This window comes from Salvelinus fontinalis, chromosome 10 (genome assembly GCF_029448725.1).
Source record: "Salvelinus fontinalis isolate EN_2023a chromosome 10, ASM2944872v1, whole genome shotgun sequence".
Taxonomy (NCBI): domain Eukaryota; kingdom Metazoa; phylum Chordata; class Actinopteri; order Salmoniformes; family Salmonidae; genus Salvelinus; species Salvelinus fontinalis.
The window spans coordinates 3,291,645-3,314,797 of NC_074674.1; the positions used below are offsets into that span (position 1 = coordinate 3,291,645).

General features: G+C 41.1%; 2 protein-coding genes and 1 pseudogene across 2 annotated transcripts; 1 reads left to right on the forward strand and 2 right to left on the reverse strand.

The window, feature by feature from the left end:
- Positions 1 to 1,103: 1,103 nt before the first annotated feature.
- On the forward strand, positions 1,104 to 7,625 carry LOC129863150 (MICOS complex subunit MIC26-like; annotated as a pseudogene).
- A 1,324-nt stretch (positions 7,626 to 8,949) lies between these two features.
- Positions 8,950 to 11,158, reverse strand: LOC129863391 (diamine acetyltransferase 1-like). Its single transcript, XM_055935346.1, has 6 exons — positions 10,926 to 11,158; positions 10,693 to 10,744; positions 10,494 to 10,577; positions 9,560 to 9,661; positions 9,384 to 9,424; positions 8,950 to 9,222 (listed from the first exon to the last, which is right to left on the reverse strand). Exons 1-6 carry the CDS (start codon positions 10,989 to 10,991, stop codon positions 9,049 to 9,051), a joined length of 519 nt encoding a protein of 172 aa, XP_055791321.1. The 5' UTR covers positions 10,992 to 11,158; the 3' UTR covers positions 8,950 to 9,048.
- A 3,112-nt stretch (positions 11,159 to 14,270) lies between these two features.
- On the reverse strand, positions 14,271 to 21,741 carry LOC129863394 (peroxiredoxin-4-like). Its single transcript, XM_055935350.1, has 7 exons — positions 21,447 to 21,741; positions 17,368 to 17,485; positions 15,215 to 15,331; positions 15,007 to 15,129; positions 14,653 to 14,783; positions 14,493 to 14,527; positions 14,271 to 14,379 (listed from the first exon to the last, which is right to left on the reverse strand). Exons 1-7 carry the CDS (start codon positions 21,658 to 21,660, stop codon positions 14,329 to 14,331), a joined length of 789 nt encoding a protein of 262 aa, XP_055791325.1. The 5' UTR covers positions 21,661 to 21,741; the 3' UTR covers positions 14,271 to 14,328.
- Positions 21,742 to 23,153: the final 1,412 nt, after the last annotated feature.

The following is a 23,153-nucleotide window of genomic DNA, read 5'->3' on the forward strand; positions in this document are numbered from 1 at the left end:
GTCAAAAGTTTGGGCACACCTACTCATTCAAAGGTTTTCCTTTATTTTTCTATTTTCTACATTCTAGAATAATAGTTAAGACATCAAAGCAATGAAATAGCACATATGGAATCATGCAGTAATCAAAAAATTGTTAAACAAATCAAAATATATTTTATATTTGAGATTCTTCAAAGTAGCCACCCTTTGCCTTGGTGACAGCTTTGGACATTATTGGCGCTACCTGCTCGAATGCATAGTGCCAACTGTAAAGTTTGGTGAAGGAAGAATAATGGTCTAGGGCTGTTTTTCATGGTTCGGGCTAGGCCCCTTAGTTTCAGTGAAGGTAAATCTTAAGGCAACGACATACAATGACATTCTAGACGATTCTGTGCTTCCAACTTTGTGGCAACAGTTCGGGGAAGGTCCTTTCCTGTACTGGCCTGCACAGAGCCCTGACCTCTACCCCATCGAACACCTTTGGGATGAATTGGAACGGTGAGCTAGGCCTAAATACCCAACATAAGTGCCCGACCTCACTAATGCTTTTGTGGTTGAATGGATGCAAGTCCCTGCAGCAATGTTCCAACATCTAGTGGAGAGCCTTCCAAGAAGATTGGAGGCTGTTGTAGCAGCAAAAGGGGGACCAACTCCATATTAATTCCCATGATTTTGGAACAAGATGTTCGATGAGCAGGTTTCCACATACTTTTGGTCATGTAGTGTATCTAAGTGAGACATTTAACAACAAAGGCAGACTTGATCATGTGCGCATCGTCTTGTATAATGCATATATGGCCCCTTACCCATATTTCATTATCCACTCCTGCAATGTTGTTAGGCTACTGACTTGTTTGAGAAGAGTTGCTAAAGGACGATTAGAATACTGACTTCACGAGCCAATGTCAAATCCACCTTTCCTGAGCTAATGAGCACTGGAAAAAGACCACAAAAACTTTACAGTAAACTGATTGTCGACATTTGCATTCTGCTATTTGTTTAATAACAAGTTACTATCAAGTAATTATCAGGTTATTCATTGGTTTTATTATGAGAGCACCGGCCTATAGTAGATGAACCAGAACTGAGGGAAGGTAACAAGGACAGATTGGAATGCAGCCAGAGAAGCAGCATGTTCCCAGACACCGTAGGTACTTGAAGCTTGGCACCGCAAAAAATGATCATGTACAAGGTGAGAATATAAACTTTATTTACTACGTAACCACTAAATCACTTGCATTAATGTATGTGGTCTCCAGTCCACATATATTTATTGTCGTGTTTTTTATTTGATTCTTTGAATTGAATAGCGATCTGTTTCATTAAAAAAAATATTTAGGGGACTCGAACACCGAGCCAGACACCAGACTGTCAAGGGCATTGCATTGCAGGAAATGCATAATGTAGTATAAAACCTATAATAAAAAAATACATTTAAAAATGCAGTATGTCGGGCACATTAATAACCAACTGAACAACGTTAACTCCTTCTGGCGCTGTAAAGTAGCCAATATGTCACCAGTAATCCATAGCCAGCTAATGTAAAAAGTGAATAAACTCGCTTAGTTAGTTTTTCACACGTGTTATTTAACCAGTGAGTTTACCATTTTGTCATCTTGTTGCTACAGTGTGGAAATGCTTTAGGCTATGATGTGACTGTTAGAAGTTCATGAACTGGACAGACACTCGATAAACCGGTAAATGTGTGTAGCTATCAAGTCCCCACTTAATGGGATTAACAATACACTTATTTGACACTAGATGGCAACATAGTTTTTTGGTAAATCTTAAGGGCCTCAATTCTCAATTTTATTACAAGTTCTAGCTTCTACTCCTAGGGTGTTTGCAGGTCTGAATGGACTGTTGGACCTGTGAAACGTTCAACATTGGGATGGCTCCATTGAGCCCTCCAATAGTAGGTCTCAGCTGCAAAATGTAATATTTTAGCCAAATATTTGGAAAGTATTTACTCAGTATTCAATTGTTTTTTCCCCCTTTAATTTTCATACTTAATATTAATGAAAGCAATATTCACATTATCTAAAATGTGTGTCTGTGTGTTCATGTGTTTGACCTTTGCACACAAGCACGAGCCAAGTCTATCATCCACAGAACAGTGTGTCAAACTAAATTCATGTAAATTATTGACTCAGTCAAAAAAAGAAAAAAAACCTTGTATACATATTTTTGTTATTATGTGTTGCAGAAAGAGATCAAAACTTTGTGAAATTGAGTGTGTTGTGTAAATGTTTCTTTGTTCCAAAATGTGACGTGTGTTTGCTTATCGTCAGGCTATGCTGTAGATTGGATATGCTCTCAACTGCAAAACGTGAATAACAGCCTTGAGACCTACCATTTCTCTGAGATTGTAGACCAAACTGTTGATGTCCCAGTTGTTCTGTGTCTCCTCAGGTAGCAGGGGTGGCTGCTGTGTCTGTAACTCTCAGCCTGATGTCAGGTACTGTGTTTGCTGCCGCCGAGGACAAGCCCAATGTCACCTTAAATACAAATGAGGTACTGCATTGTGCACAGAATCACACTTTCTGAAGTCTGTCAGCATACTTCCTGTCTGAGGCAAGACAACATTGGTATGAGGTAACTGACCCATGTAAAATGTTGTATGTTTGTTACAGCTCTCCCTCTACACTACACCGCAGCAGAAGTTCTGCAATGTGGAGCCAGATATAGGGCACTTGGAGCCAGGTGTTACCACTCTAAGGAAACTGGCAGAGCCATATGTTACTTGGTGTCAGGTACATTGATAACCCTACTCACCAGTGAGCTACTGGGTGACAGTCATTATTTCCTTTGTTAGGAACAGTCTTTCCTCTCAGAAAATAAAGACAGTTGTTGGGTGTTTGTTTAGATATGTAATTCTAGGGAAGATTCATAATGTCGGATAGCCCAGCCTCACTGCATAGACCCAAAATAACTTCACATGGGCACTGAAATGTGAAATGTTTTTGCCATGCTTTACATTATCATCCCAGCTGCTTTTACATATTTTACAATGCACCCTTTTTTCTGTGACCTCCAAAGATTTACTATGATTAGTTGTGACCGGTAAATATTAACTACAGTAGGTCTCACTAGTGTCATTCATCTCAATTTCTCTTTGCGTATTGAGTATCCACAGTCATTATTTTCCCAGAGACCAGTTAATATTTACTGGTATTCCTATGTGTCTACAGCAGGGTTTCTTCAACTATGGGTCGGGACCCAATGTGTGCCCTGGGCATATGAAATGTGGGTCGTGAGTTATACATCTATAATAACACACTCTTAGTTATACATCTATAATAACACACTATCTGTTCTTAATTTGGGTCGGTGGAGGAAGATTTTGGGTAATGGGAGCACAGTACATTTCTAATTTGGGTCTCGAGCTGAAAAAGTTTAAGAACCCCTGGTCTAGAAATACTGTACATTGTGTTTCACCAAGGTCAGTTTATTTTTATTTCACCTTTATTTAACCAGGTAGGCTAGTTGAGAACAAGTTCTCATTTACAACTGCGACATAGCCAAGATAAAGCAAAGCAGTTCGACACATACAACAACACAGAGTTACACATGGAATAAACAAACATACAATCAATAATACAGTAGAAAAGTCTAGAAAACAGCATGTGCAAATGAGGTAGGATAAGGGGGGTAAGGCAATAAATAGCGAAGTAATTACAATATAGCAATTAAACACTGGAATGGTAGAATGTGCAGAAGATGAATGTGCAAGTAGAGATCCTGGGGTGCAAAGGAGCAAGATAAATAAATAACAGTATGGGGATGAGGTAGATTGGATGGGCTATGTACAGGTGCAGTGATTTGTGAGCTGCTCTGACAGCTGGTGCTTAAAACTAGTGAGGGAGGTAAGAGTCTCCAGCTTTAGTGATTTTTGCAGTTCGTTCCAGTCATTGGCAGCAGAGAACTGTAAGGAAAGGCGGACAAAGAAAGAATTGGCTTTGGGGGTGACCAGTGAGATATACCTGCTGGAGCACGTAGGTTTGGCGTCGAGTATGAAGCGAGGGCATACAGGGGTAGTATATGGGGCTTTGGTGACAAACGGATGGCACTGTGATAGACTGCATTCAATTTGTTGAGAACAGTGTTGGAGGCTATTTTGTAAATTACATTGCCGAAGTCGAGGATCGGTAGAATGGTCAGTTTTACGAGGGTATATTTGGCAGCCTGAGTGAAGGATGCTTTGTTGCGAAATAGGAAGCCGATTCTAGATTTAATTTTGGATTGGAGATGTTTAATGTGAGTCTGGACGGAGAGTTTACAGTCTAACCAGACACCTAGGTATTTGTAGTTGTCCACATATTCTAAGTCAGAACCGTCCAGAGTAGTGATGCTGGACGGGTGGGCAGGTGCGGGCAGCGATCGGTTGAAGAGCATGCATTTAGTTTTACTTGCATTTAAGAGCAGTTGGAGGCCACGGAAGGAGAGTTGTATGGCATTGAAGCTCGTCTGGAGACACTAACACAGTGTCCAAGGAAGGGCCAGAGGTATACAGAATGGTGTCATCTGCGTAGAGGTGGATCAAAGAATCACCAGCAGCAAGAGCGACATCATTGATGTATACAGAGAAGAGAGTCGGCCCGAGAATTGAACCCTGTGGCACCCCCATAGAGACTGCCAGAGGTCCGGACAACATGCCCTCCGATTTGACACACTGAACTCTATCAGAGAAGTAGTTGGTGAACCAGTCGAGGCAGTCATTTGAGAAACCAAGGCTGTTGAGTCTGCCAATAAGAATGTTGTGATTGACAGAGTCTAAAGCCTTAGCCAGGTCGATGAATACGGCTGCACAGTAATGTCTCTTATCGGTTGCGGTTATGATATCGTTTAGTACCTTGAGCGTGGCTGAGGTGCACCCATGACCAGCTCTGAAACCAGATTGCATAGCGGAGAAGGTACGGTGGGATTCGAAATGGTCGGTAATCTGTTTGTTAACTTGGCTTTCGAAGACCTTAGAAAGGCAGGGTAGAATAGATATAGGTCTGTAGCAGTTTGGGTCTACAGTGTCTCCCCCTTTGAAGAAGGGGATGACCGCGGCAGCTTTCCAATCTGGGAATCTCAGACGATATGAAAGAGAGGTTGAACAGGCTAGTAATAGGGGTTGCAACAATTTCGGCAGATCATTTTAGAAAGAGAGGGTCCAGATTATGCAGCTCTTTCAGAACATCAGCTATCTGGATTTGGGTGAAGGAGAAGTGTGGGAGGCTTGGGCGAGTTGCTGTGGGGGGTAGCCAGGTGGAAAGCATGGTCAGCCGTAGAAAAATGCTTATTGAAATTCTCAATTATAGTGGATTTATCAGTGGTGACAGTGTTTCCTAGCCTCAGTGCAGTGGGCAGCTGGGAGGAGGTGCTCTTATTCTCCATGGACTTTACAGTGTCCCAGAACTTTTTTGAGTTTGTGCTACAGGATGCAAATTTCTGCTTGAAAAACATAGCCTTAGCTTTCCTAACTGCCTTTGTATATTTGTTCCTAACTTCCCTGAAAAGTTGCATATCACGGGGGCAGTAAATCTGTACTGCGCATTTCACATGGATGAATCCATGCTGCAATCGATAATCATTGCACGTGTTGGAATGATTTTGTCTGTTTGCTGTGAAGTGTTAGTCGTGATTGTGCTGCTCTGCTTCTGCCCCTGTGATCACGCCAAGCTGCCCTTTTAGCAAACAAGCCATTTGGCAGTGGAAAAGGTTCAGGTACTCCCCATAGCCACAAACACATACACTTGTGTACACACGCACACGCACACACACACACACACAGAGAGAGAGAGAGAATCATCAAACTCACAGAGGGGGATAAAGATTAAGCTGATTAGTTAATTCTAAGAGACTGGTAAAGTACTCTGAAAAGAATGTAAAAATTCTGACGCATGCCAGACCTTACAATGCCTGGATAGGTCCTTTTTTGTATCAGCTAACCACATCATATGTTTTAGCAATCTGTGAGTCGATGACACACTCAAGCATTGGTTGATGCGTGCAATGTCTGAGCAGGGTAACGCGACATCTGTGTTTGTCACTGTGATCACTGTTTCTTAGTTGCCCTCCTGACCTCTTCCCCATTGGCTCTTTCAGTCCAGAGATAAGCAGCTCATTAACATACAGCACATGTTTGTCAGTACAGTGCCTTGGCTGGAACTTTATTGGTAGTTGTTCTTGTACAGTGCAGAATGTCTTTACAATGGGTCAAGGGTACACAAAGTGCTGTTGTTTGATGTTTAACTCGAGCACTCTACTGGATAACAGAATGGCCAGTGCTTTAGGCCCACAGAACTGGATGAGGTTTCTGGGGGCATGGCAGTCCTACCACTAGTTATACTACCAGTATAACCATCACAGTACAAATAACGTAAAGCATCACAGTAAACTTAAATTGAAGACTATTCGGCAAGAGCATATTTACTATGAAATATCGTATTATCATATTATTAAATGTGAACTTATTCTTTAACAATTAAAAATAAGCATGTATCCATTCTTGAATGGCTCTCAAGGTGCAGACATTGGGTGATATTAGCGGATGTATGTTACATGTTCACTGTACTGTCCTCTCCTGTGGGGTTCAGGGTGCTATTGTAAAAGTGAAGCCCAAGGTTGAAAGTGCCATCCAATTAGGAAGTGGTAAGAAAACGCACGCCCCGTGATACACACAAAGTGCACACATTACTCATTACTGTGGTTCTGTGTGGCTCAGTTGTTAAAGCATGGTGCTTGCAACGCGTGGGTCAAATTCCCACTGGGGCCACTCAGATGTGACTGTTTAATAGTCACTTTGGATAGAAGCATCTGCAAAATGGCATTTATTATTATATTCATACACTGCAATGTACACCCATTTGTACAATTAGAATATCAGTTTCAGTTTGCTACCAGAGTTATTTTCTGTACTTTCAGAGACCTTCACATTCCTACAAAACCCTCCTGCTAAATTCTATCCCCGGGTTGCGGTCATTGGATTTGCTGGTATCATTGGACTCTTTCTTGAAAGAGGTATTAGTTTTGAGTTTGGATGACGAGTACCCTGTTTTTGATCTCCATTGTGTGTTTGGGTTTATCCACTTTGTCTCTGTGTTTAAGAAAACACTGTGTATCAGTCAGTCTCTGAGCTAGAGTCTGGTCTAGCGGTAGAGCTGTTGCCTCCAGACCATATCAAATATCAGGCCTACTACTGCTTCCTGTTGCCCTATCCGGTTTTCCCTTTCTTGCTTCTAATCTATCTCCTTGAATAAAAATAGTCTGTGGTCCTCTCTTGTGTCTCCTAGGCTCAAGGGTGAAAAAGCTCATCTACCCTACATGGCTGATGGCTGCGGTATACTCTATGTACTTCCCCCAAGCGGCCGCATCAATCGCCAAGGTGAGTGTGTTGTTTTTATTTGTACTTGCACGTATGAGAGAAAATGAATATTGTTCCATGCCAAGACGTAGTGTTGTAGGGTAATCTTGCGATGTTCAGTTCTCAATGTACAGTATACTGTTGTGTTTAAGCCTATTTTTCCTTCCCACAGAACACAGGAGACTCATTGTACGATTTCGCCCTGCAGGGCTAAGTTAACGTAGAGAAAGTTTTCAAGTCCGCCACCACACCAGTAGAGGGGAAGATGAGCTCATCCTGTCAGGTCCAAAACTAGTACAGATTATCTAAGGCACAGCATCGCAGTGCTAGAGGCGTCACTACAGACCCTGGTTCAATACCGGGCTGTATCACAACCGGCCGTGATCGGGAGTTCCATAGGGCGGCGCACAATTGGCCCAGCGTCATCCGGGTTAGAGGGTTTGGCCGGGGTAGACCGTCATTGTAAATAAGAATTTGTTCTAAGTGGACTTGCCTAGTTAAATAAAGGTTACAAAAATTTGTAATGGGCTATCAAGTCTGAATTTTCACATGCTGCCATGGTTTCTTTCACAGCCAATGAAAAACTAAAAAACGGAGGAAAACAGCCCAGCTGCATAGTCCAAACCCTGATCACAGCAGCTACACCAAACCTGAACATTTCTGCACAATACCAGTCTTCCAGCGCCTAACACCTTCATTGACCTGGTGTTCAATTAGCCTCTTGATCAGCCTGCAGACGTATGGAACACCCCAATCACTTGTCACTTAATGTTGTCAACTCATGATAAATATTTGTGATAGCATAAAACAAAATCAGTGTACTTTACATATCAGGTGCTTATGCTAAAATATTATTGCAGCTAAAGGCTTATGACTTTTTTTCAGATAAGGTGTGATAGGATCATTGACAACAAAACAAGATTAGCAGTCTTCCCAGGTATAACAGGTCCAGCTCCCTGTATGCTACTGTACATCATGGTTAGGCTCGCTCGCATCTGCAACTCTTATGACCTGCTTCTGCGATAGCCCAGTGTTTCTCTCTGGCATTTACCCAGGATGGGGTAAGACCTGTCACTTATGTTATAAAATTGATGTATTGAAAGTTCAACTTTGTGATTTAAATGTACTGTATTTATGTTGACCTGAAACTGTATCTATTGACAAAATTGCTTTTTTTACAGTAAATCTAAAGGCCACAAAAATATTGTAACAGCACCCTAGGCATGTGTGAGGACAAAGTGAAAAAAAAAAAACTTGTTTGACAAGACATTTAAGAGCTCTGTCCTTCCATAAACAAGCCCCCACTTCTCTGAGCCAGACGTTATCATTGGTCGAAAAACGTTGCTTTCGAAACTTCTTATAACCTATAGAAAACATGCCAATTCCTCTATGTTCCAGTACACAATCACATGACTAGCTGATGTCAGCATAGTTCTTGGGTGGGGTCAAATGTGTAAGACACATTTCAGTTGAATACATTCAGTTGACTAGATATCCCCCTTTCTCCTTGATGAAGTAAGGTCACACAACCATTCAGACACAAATAAATTAAACTTGCTGACTTCTAGTTATAAAAAACCCAGATATATAACCAGTCCTGCATGAAGAACTTTAACAAATACTGTTTTTGTATTTAATGATATACATAAAAGAAAAAAAAGAACATTGACAATGGAGTCAAAGGGGAAGGCTTTGCCGTCAATAATCATTTGCTGAATTTAGCGCTTCTTGGTAGAAATCTTAACCAGGTCATCCTTCTCAATCGCATAGAGTCGCCAGCCCTCCTCATCAGACAGGTCTGAGGCTCCACGGCGCTTGTAGAACTCTATGGACGGCTTGTTCCACTCTGCTACGATGAAGTGCATGCTACTGCAGCGAGTCTTAACTGCCGTCTGTTGAAGGGAGGACAATAAAGTTAGACAGGACAGGGTCATCATATAGCCCGAGACTGTTCCATAGGCTGGACTTATCTAAATGATGTATAGGCTCGACTTTTTCATGTTTCGGAAAAGCAAATGTCCTTCGTGAATTGATTGCAAAAAAGTAGACTTACCCCACTCAGAAGCTTCAGGATATCTGACCCAATACCATAACCTGAGAGAAAATAGGATCAAAGATTAGATTGATGTTTAAGCCCTGGATCCATGGACCCTGATTCAGTTGCCTTGCCTTCAATGCAAATAACACAACATATTTTAGGAAAAGACTCACAGAGTAGACAATACTTACCCCTGAACTCCTTCATCACATAGAAGTCCTCTAGGTAGAGCAGCTTTCCAATCCAGGGGTCATAGGTGAAGTAGTACATGGCAAACCCAATGACAGTGTATCCTAAAAGTGAAAACATCCACATCAAAACCAACAAGGAAGTATGTGTAAAACTACTAGGACTTGATGCTAAACCCCACTGGGCTTATTGTGTGTGATAATTGAGATTCTTGGTCATGGTCAGTCAGGAGAATCTAGGGGCCTAGTTATGATATAACTTGGAGGTGTTTGAGAATTTATAAGTTGACATTCCAAACCACATCATGATTAATATCAGAGTCCATGCTTGGCCAGGTTGGTCCTTGAGATCCATCATGCTCTTGTAACGGATGTGAAATGGCTAGCTAGTTAGCGGTGGTGCGCGCTAATAGCCTTTCAATCGGTGACGTCACTTGCTCTGAGACCTTGAAGTAGTGGTTCCCCTTGCTCTGCAAGGGCCGCAGATTTTGTGGAGCGATGGGTAACGATGCTTTGTGGGTGACTGTTGTTGATGTGTGCAGAGGGTCCCTGGTTCGGGGCGAGGTGACGGACGTAAAGTTAAACTGCAAGGTTGTCCGAGTTGAAACTGGACTTTGAGTTATGCACACCAACACTGCACTTTTGGGGGGGGGAGAATTTAAAGGGAAACGCCACTCAAACGCATATTGCATCATCCCAACGATGGCCGGTGACACTTTGCATCTTGAACGGCCAATATCTTGACAACTTGCCTGTTGACATGAAAACTTGTTGGGACTATATAAACATTGGACTAATGTAAAAATAGAGTTTGAGTGGATTTTCCCTTGAATGATTTAACCGTTGCACTATTTCCTTACAAACGGTCATTGAAATGTGTGTGTGGTGTGAGCGAGAGAGAGCGAGAGCGTGGAAACAGAATTACAACATATTTTACCATCTGAGCTCTGATGATCCTCAGGAACTTCCGCGACGACACAATGGTAGAACGGATGATCCCCAAAGCCGTCCTCAAGTAGTTCTAAAGTAAATGATGAGGACATTTATGAAGAGACTTCGGATTTGTTTGGACATTTGGGGAAACACTTCATATGGTCACAATAGGCCAAACAAACACAGGCCTAAAAGTAGACTACCTTTCTCTGTCAAGATGACCTGCTCCTCCATTTCTTCAAATTTAGCAAGTTCCTGGAAATATAGGCAATGAAAAAAACAATCATTATAGTTAACAAAAGCATTGTTAGTCAAATATGTCACAATAATTGAGAAATATGCCTAGGCTTTTTTTTTAAAGAACAAGAAAAACTTTTATATTTTAGATACATTTCTACACAAATCCTTAAACACAGGGAATGGAACCTCCTTTTACCTTTATGAGTCGCAATATGTCTGACACGTCCTTGGGCTCAGCTTTCCGTAATATACATTTGGACATTTTCTTCTTTTACTCTTTTTTCCTTTTCTTACAAGTCCTCGGAATGTAAAAAGAAGCAAAATCTGTTTCTTCATCCGCTTCTCAGGAGTTCCCCCCCACAATAAGTTTAGGATTCCAGCTCGTGCGGAATTACATTCGCCTAGATCGCAGGCAGCGCAATACCGTTCTAGAGCGCTTTACCCCTTTTTATACGCACTTCGTAAGTATGTCACAATCCCATCCGGATGACTAAACGGTCGTCACTAGTTACCCCAACCACAAAGTCATTTCTTAAATGAATCTTCTTAAAATGTGATTTTAAACCTAACCTTAACCACATTGCGAACTTTGTGCCTGACCCTAACCTTAAATGAAGACAAAAAAGCTCAAAAGTTGTTTTCATACATTTTTACGATAAATTGCATTTAGAATTTGTGGCTGTACTATCTAATGGCAATCAAACTAAACGGTAAAATAGCCGAACAACGTCAGAGGGTCTCTGCCGTCCATGACTCATTGGGTGTGTGCGTTCAGCAATGCCGCGTTCAAGTACGTCAGAATTAGGAAACTCAGAAACGTTAGTGGTTTTCTAACAGCAAGGCTCAGATCAACATGGCAATGTCAACAAACATTTATAAACAATAAGTTGTCTTTACAAAATGTCGAAATAAACTTTTCTATACCCCCATATCACACACACTCAAACTGAAAACAGAGAGGTAGCTTTTAGAATCACAGCAAAGTTGGTTCCTGTTTCAATCACGTCAAAGAGTATCTATTATATTGACAAGATAGTTGAGGGACCGCTCCAACATTGGAAATACAAGTCCTCAAAAGATGGAAGGCAGGCGAGATCAGATGGGACCATTCTAGCAAATGAGAGGGCAGACATACTGTGAACAACAAACACAACTAAGTCGTTTTTCTAAAATTTGCAATAATGCCACGTACATCCACTCATATCAGTACATTTGTAAACAGCCTAAACATTGCAAACCTCTATTGGATCAAATAGGCCTAATGTAATTCAACACTCATTGACCTCCACAGGAAAAAAAATATCTCCACTTGGTCTGCTTATTTTACAGGGACAGATTTTGGGGTAAATCCACTCACTTCGCCTCTTCCTCCTTTTGGGTTATTTGAATCAGCTGTGTAGTGCTAGGACAAAAAACTAAATGTGCACCCGCTGGGCAGCACCGAGTTCGGGAAACCCTGCACTAGCTGACCGTTGTCTATATGGTGCAGTTGATGAGAAGCATTCGCAGCGACTTGAAGGCAATTCCATCAAATCTGTATGATCTTTGATCACATGGTTTTTGTAAAGTTAATTTTTATTCCCACAATGCAACACACTTTCAAAGGCGGTGACCATCGGACTAGACAAAATTGATCCGCTCGAACGCGCCCATTCCCATTTAGAACTTCTGCAGGCTGCTCATCTCTTGATGACAATGCATGTACAGTAGGCCTACATCTGTCCATGCATTGTAAAGACTCTCTAAAATAGATTTAGGGTTAACTTTAATTCAGTCATGTTTGCCTAGATTACCTACTTGACTTTGTGTAATGGGTTCATTTAAAAAAAAAATATATTAAAATCAGTGCACAATGACACACACACACTTTTACTAGTATTGTAAATGGGTCATGTTTTATATAAAAAGGTAATGTGATAAATGCATGAAATGACCATCAAAGTTATGTAACACATTTCTCTTGTCACATGGTGTACCGTATTTGTATGACACCCACATTGTAAAAACAGGGTCCCACATGCATACACATCTTTTTCACAGTACCATCAGAAACACATAGTCCATGTGTTTATGATACATCACAAGGCTGAGAAGGGATGGTGAAACAAGGGACATAAAAACATATGTAGTTACGTGGTAGGCACATCTGCAGAGTAATTATTGTACACATTGGTTGGCACATGTAGACTAATTACATGTCACAGTTGTAAGTACCATAACCCTGTGTACCTACACTAATTACACAGTACCCGCCTTTGTAACTTAATTGTAAATACATAGGCTTTAGGCCACTTAAACGTGAATCACTGAGGTTAAGGGCCCTTCATCTCTTCTTTGTCAACAAAATCTCCAATATTCTTAAGAAAAAAACACCTATTTTTGTCAAATAGGCCTGCAGTCTTGGCCAAACCTGTTGGCAGCAATATTGTACTGCCAGTCTGAGTTACGTGAAATCCCAGGATTTATTGGAAGTGTCAGTTATAAAAGTCAAAGTAATTTAAACTAGATAAGACAGTATTAAAAAAAAAAAAATTATGGCTCAGTCCATGGCATTACTCTGCAAAGCTTCACAGTAGTGACTCAGATGTACTACAATCTCCAGGGAAGCAGATGCTGGCATGATCCATGAACTTGTGACCTTAAACTGCCACGAAGCTCTTTACATTTGGTTTCTCTTTGACTGGTCCTGCATGTGGTATTCTGATGGCATTTCATTGAGACATGTGACCATGCAGACCTACTGTAAATGTTGTGTAAATTAATTGTGTGTGCACTTTGAGGTACATATTATGGATGTACTGTAGTTTCATTTACATTTAAAACATTTCAACTTATTTTTAGAGTGCATGTTCATCATATTCCAGAGTATTTATTTGTTATAGGACCCCTCCCCAAGAATGCCCAATACTCAAGCGACTAGTTTATAGCCAACTGTTATCTAGTGTCCAGTCCATTGGAGTGGGACATATTATATAAGAACAGTGTTTCCCCTATCCTCATTTAGACTCCAAAAATATGACTAAAACTAGATAACATATGTATGTAAAGTATATGTTATAATTCTCATCTTTGAGAACAATCACTAAAATAAAAAACAAAGTCAGGGAGAATCTAAAATTCCCCAACTGTCATGGGGTACCCATTATAGCATAGGAACACACCATAAGCCATGGCAAAATGTGTAAAATTGCAAGAAATTTGTTTTAAAAACAGCAACATTGTGTCTGCTGCCAAGAGGGCATTAAAAAAAAAAAAGAGGAAAAAATGTCCACACCCACTACACTAACTTTGCCAACCCTGCCGAAAAAAAATCCTAGATGAAACACCTAATACATGTATTTCACTAATTTTATCAACAGCGCCACCTAGTGTCTCCCATTAGGAGAGGGTGACTCAGCTCCAAAAGGCATTATTTGGTTGTTGTAGTTCGTGGCCTGTTTCTCATCTCAAAGGTAACCAGTTTACTCAGATCGCTAGATGAGATTTAATTCCATTTATGTCAAATATGCCTGTACATTGCTAAAACAAATCAGACACCAGATTATCAAAACTCTTTTTATTCTGAGCTTCAACGAAAGTGTTTAGAGAGCAAGGGAGGGTCAGTTCAGCTTGTCAAAGTACTTGAGTTTGCCCGATGGGTCTGGGATTATCTATGGAGAGTAATAACCTGAATTAGTACATGAGTCTCAAAAAATTTATATGAAGATAACATTTCTCTCATGCACACACTTACTTGGAAACACACACACAGTATGAAACTCACCGTGTCACTGCCTGGCTTCCATCCTGCTGGGCACACTGCAAAAAGAAAAAGTATATATTTCAAACAAATTGTAAACAAAGACCATCCATAGCAACCACAGGTAGTTAAGTGTCTAGCTGTAATATCTGAGAATGTGTTATGTGATGAGAATGAACCATACCTTCACCATGTTTGTCAGTGTACTGGAAGGCCTGGACCAGCCGCAGGGTCTCATCTACAGAGCGCCCTACCGGGAGGTCATTCATGGTAATCTGCCTCAGGACTCCCTTGTCATCGATGATGAACAGGCCCCTGAGGGGGGAGAATGACAACAATGAATGCTTCAGTTTCAAACTGCATGAATTTACACTTCATGAACTTAAAACAGTTAACAGTTTGTTGTACTGTTTTTCACTGAACCGATTTATAAAAGGTTGTTAATGAGGAAAAATGTTCTGGCTATAGCAGTTGTATCAAACCAATACTAGGCATGATCTTTTGTAGTAGTTTCTACTCTGTGTGAGTGTAACTGCACCGGAGTGTATGTCCTGCATCCTCCAGGAAGACTCCATAGTCCTTGGAAATCTGGTGTGTGAGGTCAGACAGCAGAGGGACTTTCATTGGCCCAAGTCCACCCTGCTTCCTAGGTGTGTTGATCCTGTTAACATAAAACCAGAAGGTCAAGGGAAAAAAGCTGAAGTGCTCTGAAAAAGTCCAAGCACCTCTGATGCTTATAATCTTACCATGCCAGATGGGTGAATTGTGAGTCGACAGAGCAGGCAACAACCTCAGCATTGATGGCATGGAACTCGTGCACACGATCACTGAATGCAATAATCTCAGTCGGGCAGACAAACGTGCTGCAGGTACACAGTGTGAGGGTCATCAGAATAATACATGGCCAACAGAATTTATTACTTTAGACATAGCATACTGCATTTTCATTCAGTAAATGATTCTATAATATAGAAAATGTAATGGTAAGAACTCAGAAAAGTGTATAAACAGTTACTACAGTGTATATTTTAAGATAAAATACTAAGACAAATAGGAAAAAAGCTGGGATGTATGTATGTAAAAGCTGGGATGTATTCATTACCAAATTCTGTTGCAAAAGTTTCTATTGGACAACTACATGAAGGTTCCTCCCCGTTTCGTTCTTAAACCAGTAAACGGTTTCCATTGCAAGAGGTAATTAATACACCCCAGATTCTTTAGATTTCTATTTGATATTTTAGAGCAGTGGTCAACAACCTTTTCTCAGTCAGGATAACTTTTGCAGTCAAAAACAAAGCAGAGACCTACCGCTCAGATTGTTGCTTATTTTACTTATTTTTTTAACTGTTTTTATTAGGTTCATGTTTAAAAAAATAAAAGTAGGAATGAGGTTTGGGCAGTAGGCCTAAACATTAACAGCATATTACCTATATGCCTGGCCTACCAATATTGTTATTCTCAGACAATATTATATTTTCAAAATTCGAGCTTTGATAACAAAATAGATGAGTTAGTGTAGCACTTGCAATGTACTGCGGAACATAAATTTAAATAATTTGCTTTTTTATTTTACTGGACAGATGGTACTGATCTGATTGTGCTTTCAAGACAACAGGGAACTCGGGAGATTTTTTTAACATTTAATCAAATCATGACGAGTTGGATGACCGTTCATAACAATTTTTCGTAGTCGGATCTCGCTTTTGTTCCTATGACTAGAGATATTGAAATATTCCGCAATAGTAAAATAGACAAGCTGCTAATAATAATTTAAAAAAATGCAGGGCTATCGATACACTTGGCTACTCATTCATTGCAGTACGAGTGGAAGTAGAGAGAACAGCGTTTAATATTTTTTATTCAACACTATTACAAAACAGTGTCAACACTGCTGAACAAATACTTAAAACATAGCCTCCCAAGTGGCACAGTGGTCTAAGGCACTGCATCACAGTGCTAGAGGCGTCACTACATATCTGGGTTAGATTCCGGGCTGTGTCGCAGCTAGCGACGACCGGGAGACCTGTGAGGCGGTGCACAATTGGCCCTGCGTCGTCAGGATTAGGGGAGAGTTTGGCCTGCTGGGATGTCCTTGTCCCATCGCGCTCTAGCGACTCCTTGTGGCAGTACCGGCCCATCCACGCTGACTGCGGTTGCCAGCTGTACGGTATTTCCTCCGACACATTGGTGCGGCTGTCTTCCGCGTTAAGCGAGCAGTGTGTCAAGAATCAACACGACCCCGCCAAGCCGCGCTTCGGAGGACGCATGGCTCTCGACCTTTGCATCTCCCGAGTCCATACGGACTGGGACAAGACTAACTACCAGTTGGATATCACGAAATTGGGGGGAAAAGGGGGTAAAAAGTCATTTAAAAAATGTTTAAACATGAACTTACTCAAAAACAGCAGCTCTTTGCTTTATTGTTTGACAGTCTCTCTGAGGTCATGGTTTTAAAAATTAATACATCTTACGTAGGCTAGTCTCAAACTTTGCCATGGCCGGGGGCATGGAAGCTCTGTAGGCACAGTGATTTGAACTATCCGATTGGCTAAATTGAGTCGCCAAAGATCTCCCGGTCTGCCAGGTAGGCAGAGTTAGTCTTTTCAGACACAATAAAATAGTTAAGTGCGCAGGGCTTCTGAATCAAGTGCACCTACCGCCAACAGCGCAAGACAAACACAATTTTTTTTTAAAGAAAAAGGAGTGACAGCCTTTATCGTTGACTTTTTAACAGAAAAGTTTAGTGATCGACTAGGGAAGCCTGGAATGTTGACCACTGTTTTAGAGTAACAAAGTCACTAACAGATTGTTACTAGCCTACGAACACATTTTCTGACAGTTGCAACCAACAGTACAGAGATTTGTTTTAGGATGAAGGTCAGTAAGAGATAGTACTCACAAGTCCAGGGGGTAGAAGAAGAAGACTAGGTATTTCCCTTTGTAGTCAGACAGCTTGAGCTCCTTAAACTCGCCATCGATGACAGCTGATCCCTCAAAATAAGGTGCAGGCTTTGAAACTGCAAAAACAACAAAATAATTAGATAATGGTTCAAAGCACGAGCAAGCAAGATATTTGCTGATCACCTTTTAGGGACAAACAAATCAAGTCTTCAGAATCAAAATGAAAAAGAAATAGGAAGGGTACAAATCCTGCTGTGCACATGATTACTGCATTTATACTGAACAAAATGTATTAAACTCAACATGCAACAATTAACAATTTTACTGAGTTACAGTTCATATAAGGAAATCAGTCAATCGAAATAAATTCTTTAGGTCCTAATCTACGAATTCCACATGACTGTGCAGGGGTGCAGCCATGGGTGGGCCGGGAGGGCATAGGCCGACCCACTTTGGAGCCAGGCCCAGCCAATCAGAATGAGTTTTTCCTCAGACAGAAATACTCCTCAGTTTCATCAGCTGTCCAAGTGGCTGGTCTCAGATGATCCTGCAGGTGAAGAAGCCAGATGTGGAGGTCCTGTGCTGTTGTGGTTACACATGGACTGCAGTTGTGAGGCCAGTTGGACAAACTGCCAATTTCTCTTAAACAAAATGTTGGAGGTGGCTTATGGAGAGAAATTAACATTAAATTCTCTGGCAACAGCTCTGGTGGGCATTCCTGCAGTCAGGATGCACATTGCACGCTCCCTCAAAACTTGAGACATCTGTGGTATTGTGTTGTGTGAAAGACTGCACATTTTAGAGCGGCCTTTTATTGTCCAAAGCACAAGATGCACCTGCATAATGATAATGCTGTTAATCAGCTTCTTGATATGCTACACCTGTCAGGCGGATGGATTATCTTGGCAAAGGAGAAATACTAACGGATGTAAACAAATTTGTGCACAAAATCAGCTTTTTGTGCATATAGAAATTTCTGGAATCTTCTTTCAGCTCATGAAACATGGGACCAACACTTTACATGTTACATATCTATTTTTGTTCAGTATAGTATGCGTGGCCGACAACTAATAGTATTTGTTCATTGTTGGTGAGCAGGTAGGCCTATGTCTCAGGGCAGGCTTGTGGCACACTTGGCTATTCCATGGGGAGCATCACATCATTGGGTACATATTAGCCAGAATAGATGTCGACCCTACTCTTGATTATAGTTGCACTGGGGACAGACAGGCTTCCTGTTAAGATTAAGACAACACAAAGCCAGCGCGAGATATGGCTCAGAAAACAACCCTCAATACAGGGATGAGAACTGCGTTGTACTCCGTTATCCCAACTGTTACACCTCGAAGATTAAACTGCTAGTTTTTTTTTCTTGTCCTGATGCTAGGTAGCAGTAGCCACAGCTGCCATTATGGAATGGCATATGTTGAATAACAAAGGAGCCGATTGGCTGACACTACTGGTCTGAGGGACCAAACGAGAAGTATTTTGGTGTACGAGATTTGACGTTACAAGAGTTACAGGCTGTGTCGAGTGGTGGTGTCTCATCCTTTCAGTCTGTTGGCCTGAGGTAGGACTAGATAGATTTAGAGTGGAGTAGGGTGGTGGGTTTTTAATGAGTGTAGGGTTAGATGGTTTGGTATTTGTTGATTTATTTTCCTTTTTTCAAGCAAATATAAGGAAGTTACACACCAGTCTAGTTGGTGGTGGTATTGCAACATTTATTGGATGCCAATCGCCGTTAAATTTCGAAGGCGGCTGACACTGCCATTCCAAAATGGCTGGTCCAGAACTGCCCTTTTTGAGATCATGCTAGGTAGCATAAGTGGCTTATGCTACCTAGCATGATCTCAAAAAGGGCAGTTCTGGAAAAAGTAGCAGTTGTTTTATCTTTTCGTGTAACAGTTGGGATAATGGTCCTATTCAGAGTATAACACATTTCTTATCCCTGGATTAATGTACGTTTTCCAAGCCATATCTCACGCTGGCTCCGCAATGTTTTAATCTAAACAGGAAGCCGGTCAGACCCCAGTGCTGCTGTAAGCAAGCAGAGGGTTGCTATCTACACTACACTTTCTGTATGGACCTCACTTTTTGCACGGGGGCATTGTCATGCTGAATCAGGAAAGGGCCTTCCCAAACTGTTGTCACAAAGTTGGAAGCATAGAATCATCTAGAATGTCATTGTATGCTGTAGCATTAAGATTTCCCTTCACTGGAACTAAGGCCTAGCCCGAACCATGAAAAACAGCCCCAGACCATTATTCTTCCTCCACCAAACTTTACAGATGGCACTGTCCATTGGGGCAGGTAACATTCTCCTGGCATCCGTCAAACCCAGATTCATCAGTCGGACCGCCAGATGGTGTAGCGTGATTCACCACTCCAGAGAATGTATTTTTTTTCTGCTCTAGAGTCCAATGGCGGGCGGCAAGCTTTACACCACTCCAGGCAACGCTTGGCATTTTGCGCATTAAGATCTTACACGGGAACCCAAACCGGCTGCGGGCGTGCGCCATAGTACGCTATCGTGCATAAATGTATTTAGTCCCCCTACACCAAAAGCAATCACGACACGCAGTTTAAAATATCAAAACAAACTCTGAACCAATGACAATTTGGGGACATGTCGAAAAGCATTAAACATGTATAGCAATTTAGCTAGTTAGCTTGCTAGCTAATTTGTCCTATTTAGCTAGCTTGCTGTTGCTAGCTAATTTGTCCTGGGATATAAACATTGAGTTGTTATTTTACCTGAAATGCACAAGCTCCTCTACTCTGACAATTAATCCACACATAAAATGGTCAACCGAATCGTTTCTAGTCTATCCTCCTTCCAGGCTTTTTCATCTTTGAACTTATATGGCGATTGGCGCTACACTTTCATAGTATTACCACGACAACCGGCAAAACATTTAGTCTTTCAATCACACACGTGGGTATAACCAATGAGGAGATGGCACGTGGGTACCTGCTTCTATAAACCAATGAGGAGAAGGGAGAGGCAGGACTTGCAGCGCGATCTGCGTCAGAAATAGAAAGGAGTTCTATTTTAGCCCTTGGCATCGCAGATGCTTGTTGGCGGAATTATTAAATAACATGGATTTCAAAATTTATTTTGCAACGCTCGGCGCATGCGACATGTCCGGTCAGCATGTTAGGCTTGTGTGCGGCTGCTCGGCCATGGAAACCCATTTCATGAAGCTCCAGACAAAAAGTTATTGTGCTGACTTTGCTTCCAGAGGCAGTTTGGACTTTGACTTTTTGGAAAGGTTGCATCCTATGACAATGCCACATTGAACGTCACTAAACTTTTCAGTAAGGCCATTCTACTGCTAATGTTTGTCTATGGAGATTGCATGGCTGTGTGCTCTTTTATACACCTGTCATATAGCAGAATCAACTAATTTGAAGGGTGTCCACATACTTTCGTGTATATATATATAGTGTATTCTGGCTGGGTGCATCTCAGAAGTCTGGTATTGGCTTCCTCGTCACCTCGCTATCTTCTGTTAGGAAAACGCAGGAAATGTGAAAACGATATGATGGAGGCCATCTACTGATAATTTACATTTCACCTGCCTCTTAACGAATGCTGATGAAGGCGTAAGCTCGAAGAGGTACCCACTTAACATAACTGACTGACAGATGCATCCATTGGGATCGTGTGGTGCGCAGCAATTGTTATTGCGCGGGTACTCCTGTACTGAACAAAGTAATTGGAGCAAAGTTCTGGCATGACGTGTCCAAATGTACTAACTACTACTTATGAATTTTGATCTACAAGTAAAAAGATGGCATATTATTACAATAACGCGCACACAAATGTTATGCTAATGTCAGTGGTGAACTTGGCAAGGGAAAACTGGACAATTTGCAGATAATTGGCACGGTGTCTAGCTAATCACGTCAGCTAACGTTAGTTAGTTGCCTGCAGTCAAGCTCGCTAGCGTCGTAGCTAAAAACAAAAGTACCATATGCATATAATGTTGAGTAAAAAAACACCTTAATTTAAAAGCATTTGAGTCAATGGGATTGTTAAATACAACTGTGCAGGGGGACAGGGACAATACCCACTTTTCGCCTTGCTGAGGTGCAGGGAATGGTCAGAGACGGGCACACGGAAAGCCTCTCCAGGGTAGACGTGTCCCCCAGCGTAGTTGTGACACTCTTGATCCTTTTTCCCATTAGAGCCGTCTTGGGCTGCAGTGGAAAAATTGGTGATAAAACAAATTGTGCAAAACACACTTAAAATGTCCTTTAACATCTTCATATGAAGCATGACGTCCATTACACTGTCTTGATAAAAGCACGTAGCTAGCTAGCTTCTAGGAAAGTGCAGGGGCGCTATTTCACGTGAACGCGCAGTTCATGACCTCGTTCGATAGAACCTTTTCGCAAGGTTTTTATTTGTATTATTATTATTTTTTATTAACATCAAATCAATACAGAAAGTACATGAGGGAACACAAGTGTATATATAGATTATATACAATGGACAATCGAGCTAGGGGGTACAATATAACATTACAATTACACAAGGACCCTAAGGGACATACATACACTTACAATTCTAACAGCTTTTTTGTTAGTAGAGTATATAACTGTCTTAAAATACAGTTCAATTTATTTTTGTAGGGTAAGAAAATTTGTTTTTTTGTTTGTAAATTTACATTTTCCCTTTCTCCTGAAAGGAGGTAGTCCTCCTTGTTCAAGACAACAGAAATGGTTATTAGTGTCTGATAATGATTGATTTGGGTATATCAAACTATATGAAAACGATGTGATGAAAGCATTGCAATATTTCCTATTTTGTTTATTTGATCATTTTTATTTTTGCATTCAATGGTCCTCACAATATAGTTCCTATTGTGTTACTTAATCTTAAACAGGGATGTGAAGGATGTGTAGAATCAAATAGAAGTTTATTGGTCACGTGCACATGGTAGAGTGAACCGCTTGTTTGTTAACTCTCCTCAGCAATGCAGTAGATTAACAATATCAATCAAAAATCAAATGCCAAATACAAAAGTAAAAAAATGACAAGTAGTAATAAAAATGTAAAGAAAAAAATAGAGAAACTAGGTCCCTGTAGGTTTCTGTATAAAAAAAATAATATACCAGTTTATACATCGTTTCTATTTATGACTATTTACCATTTTATTTTGTATGTGCCTAGTAATTCCCGAGGCTTGCACCGATGGTAATGCTAAATATTTTTTTTAAAGTCTGTGATGGTAGGAGTAACATTTTTGCAGAAACTTGACCGCTGCCTTTTGGCTGATCCATACATGGTTTCAGGGTGGGTGAAAACGTTGGGTGCTGTGGTATCGGTTGTTACGTGGCCTTGTGATAATTGTTTGTGTTTCTGCTGGTCAGAGGGAGCAGGAGTTCCGCGCCACACGAATGGGGACAAGAGATGGGACTTGTTTTGCGCTAAAGAAAAGAGCGCTGTTGAAAAGAGTGATTACTGGGGTAACGGTAAATGTGAAAGTAGACCAACTGAAAGGGAAGATTCCCGATGTTTGTGACGCTCGTCGTTTGGTGCGACACAGACAGGGTGTAGTGACTGGTGAAACAGAAGAGTCATTGTTTGTTGTTTTGATGTTGAGTCTTTGCCCGACAAAGTGATGTTAGGATATTTCATTTATCCACTACAAGCTTTTGTGACGAATCCATTACGTTGTTACAGGTGTCAAACGTATAGGCATGTCCCAGCAGTGTGTAGGAGTGACGTTACCAGGTGTGCAGAAGGGCATGAGACAAAGGAATGTGTAGTATTGG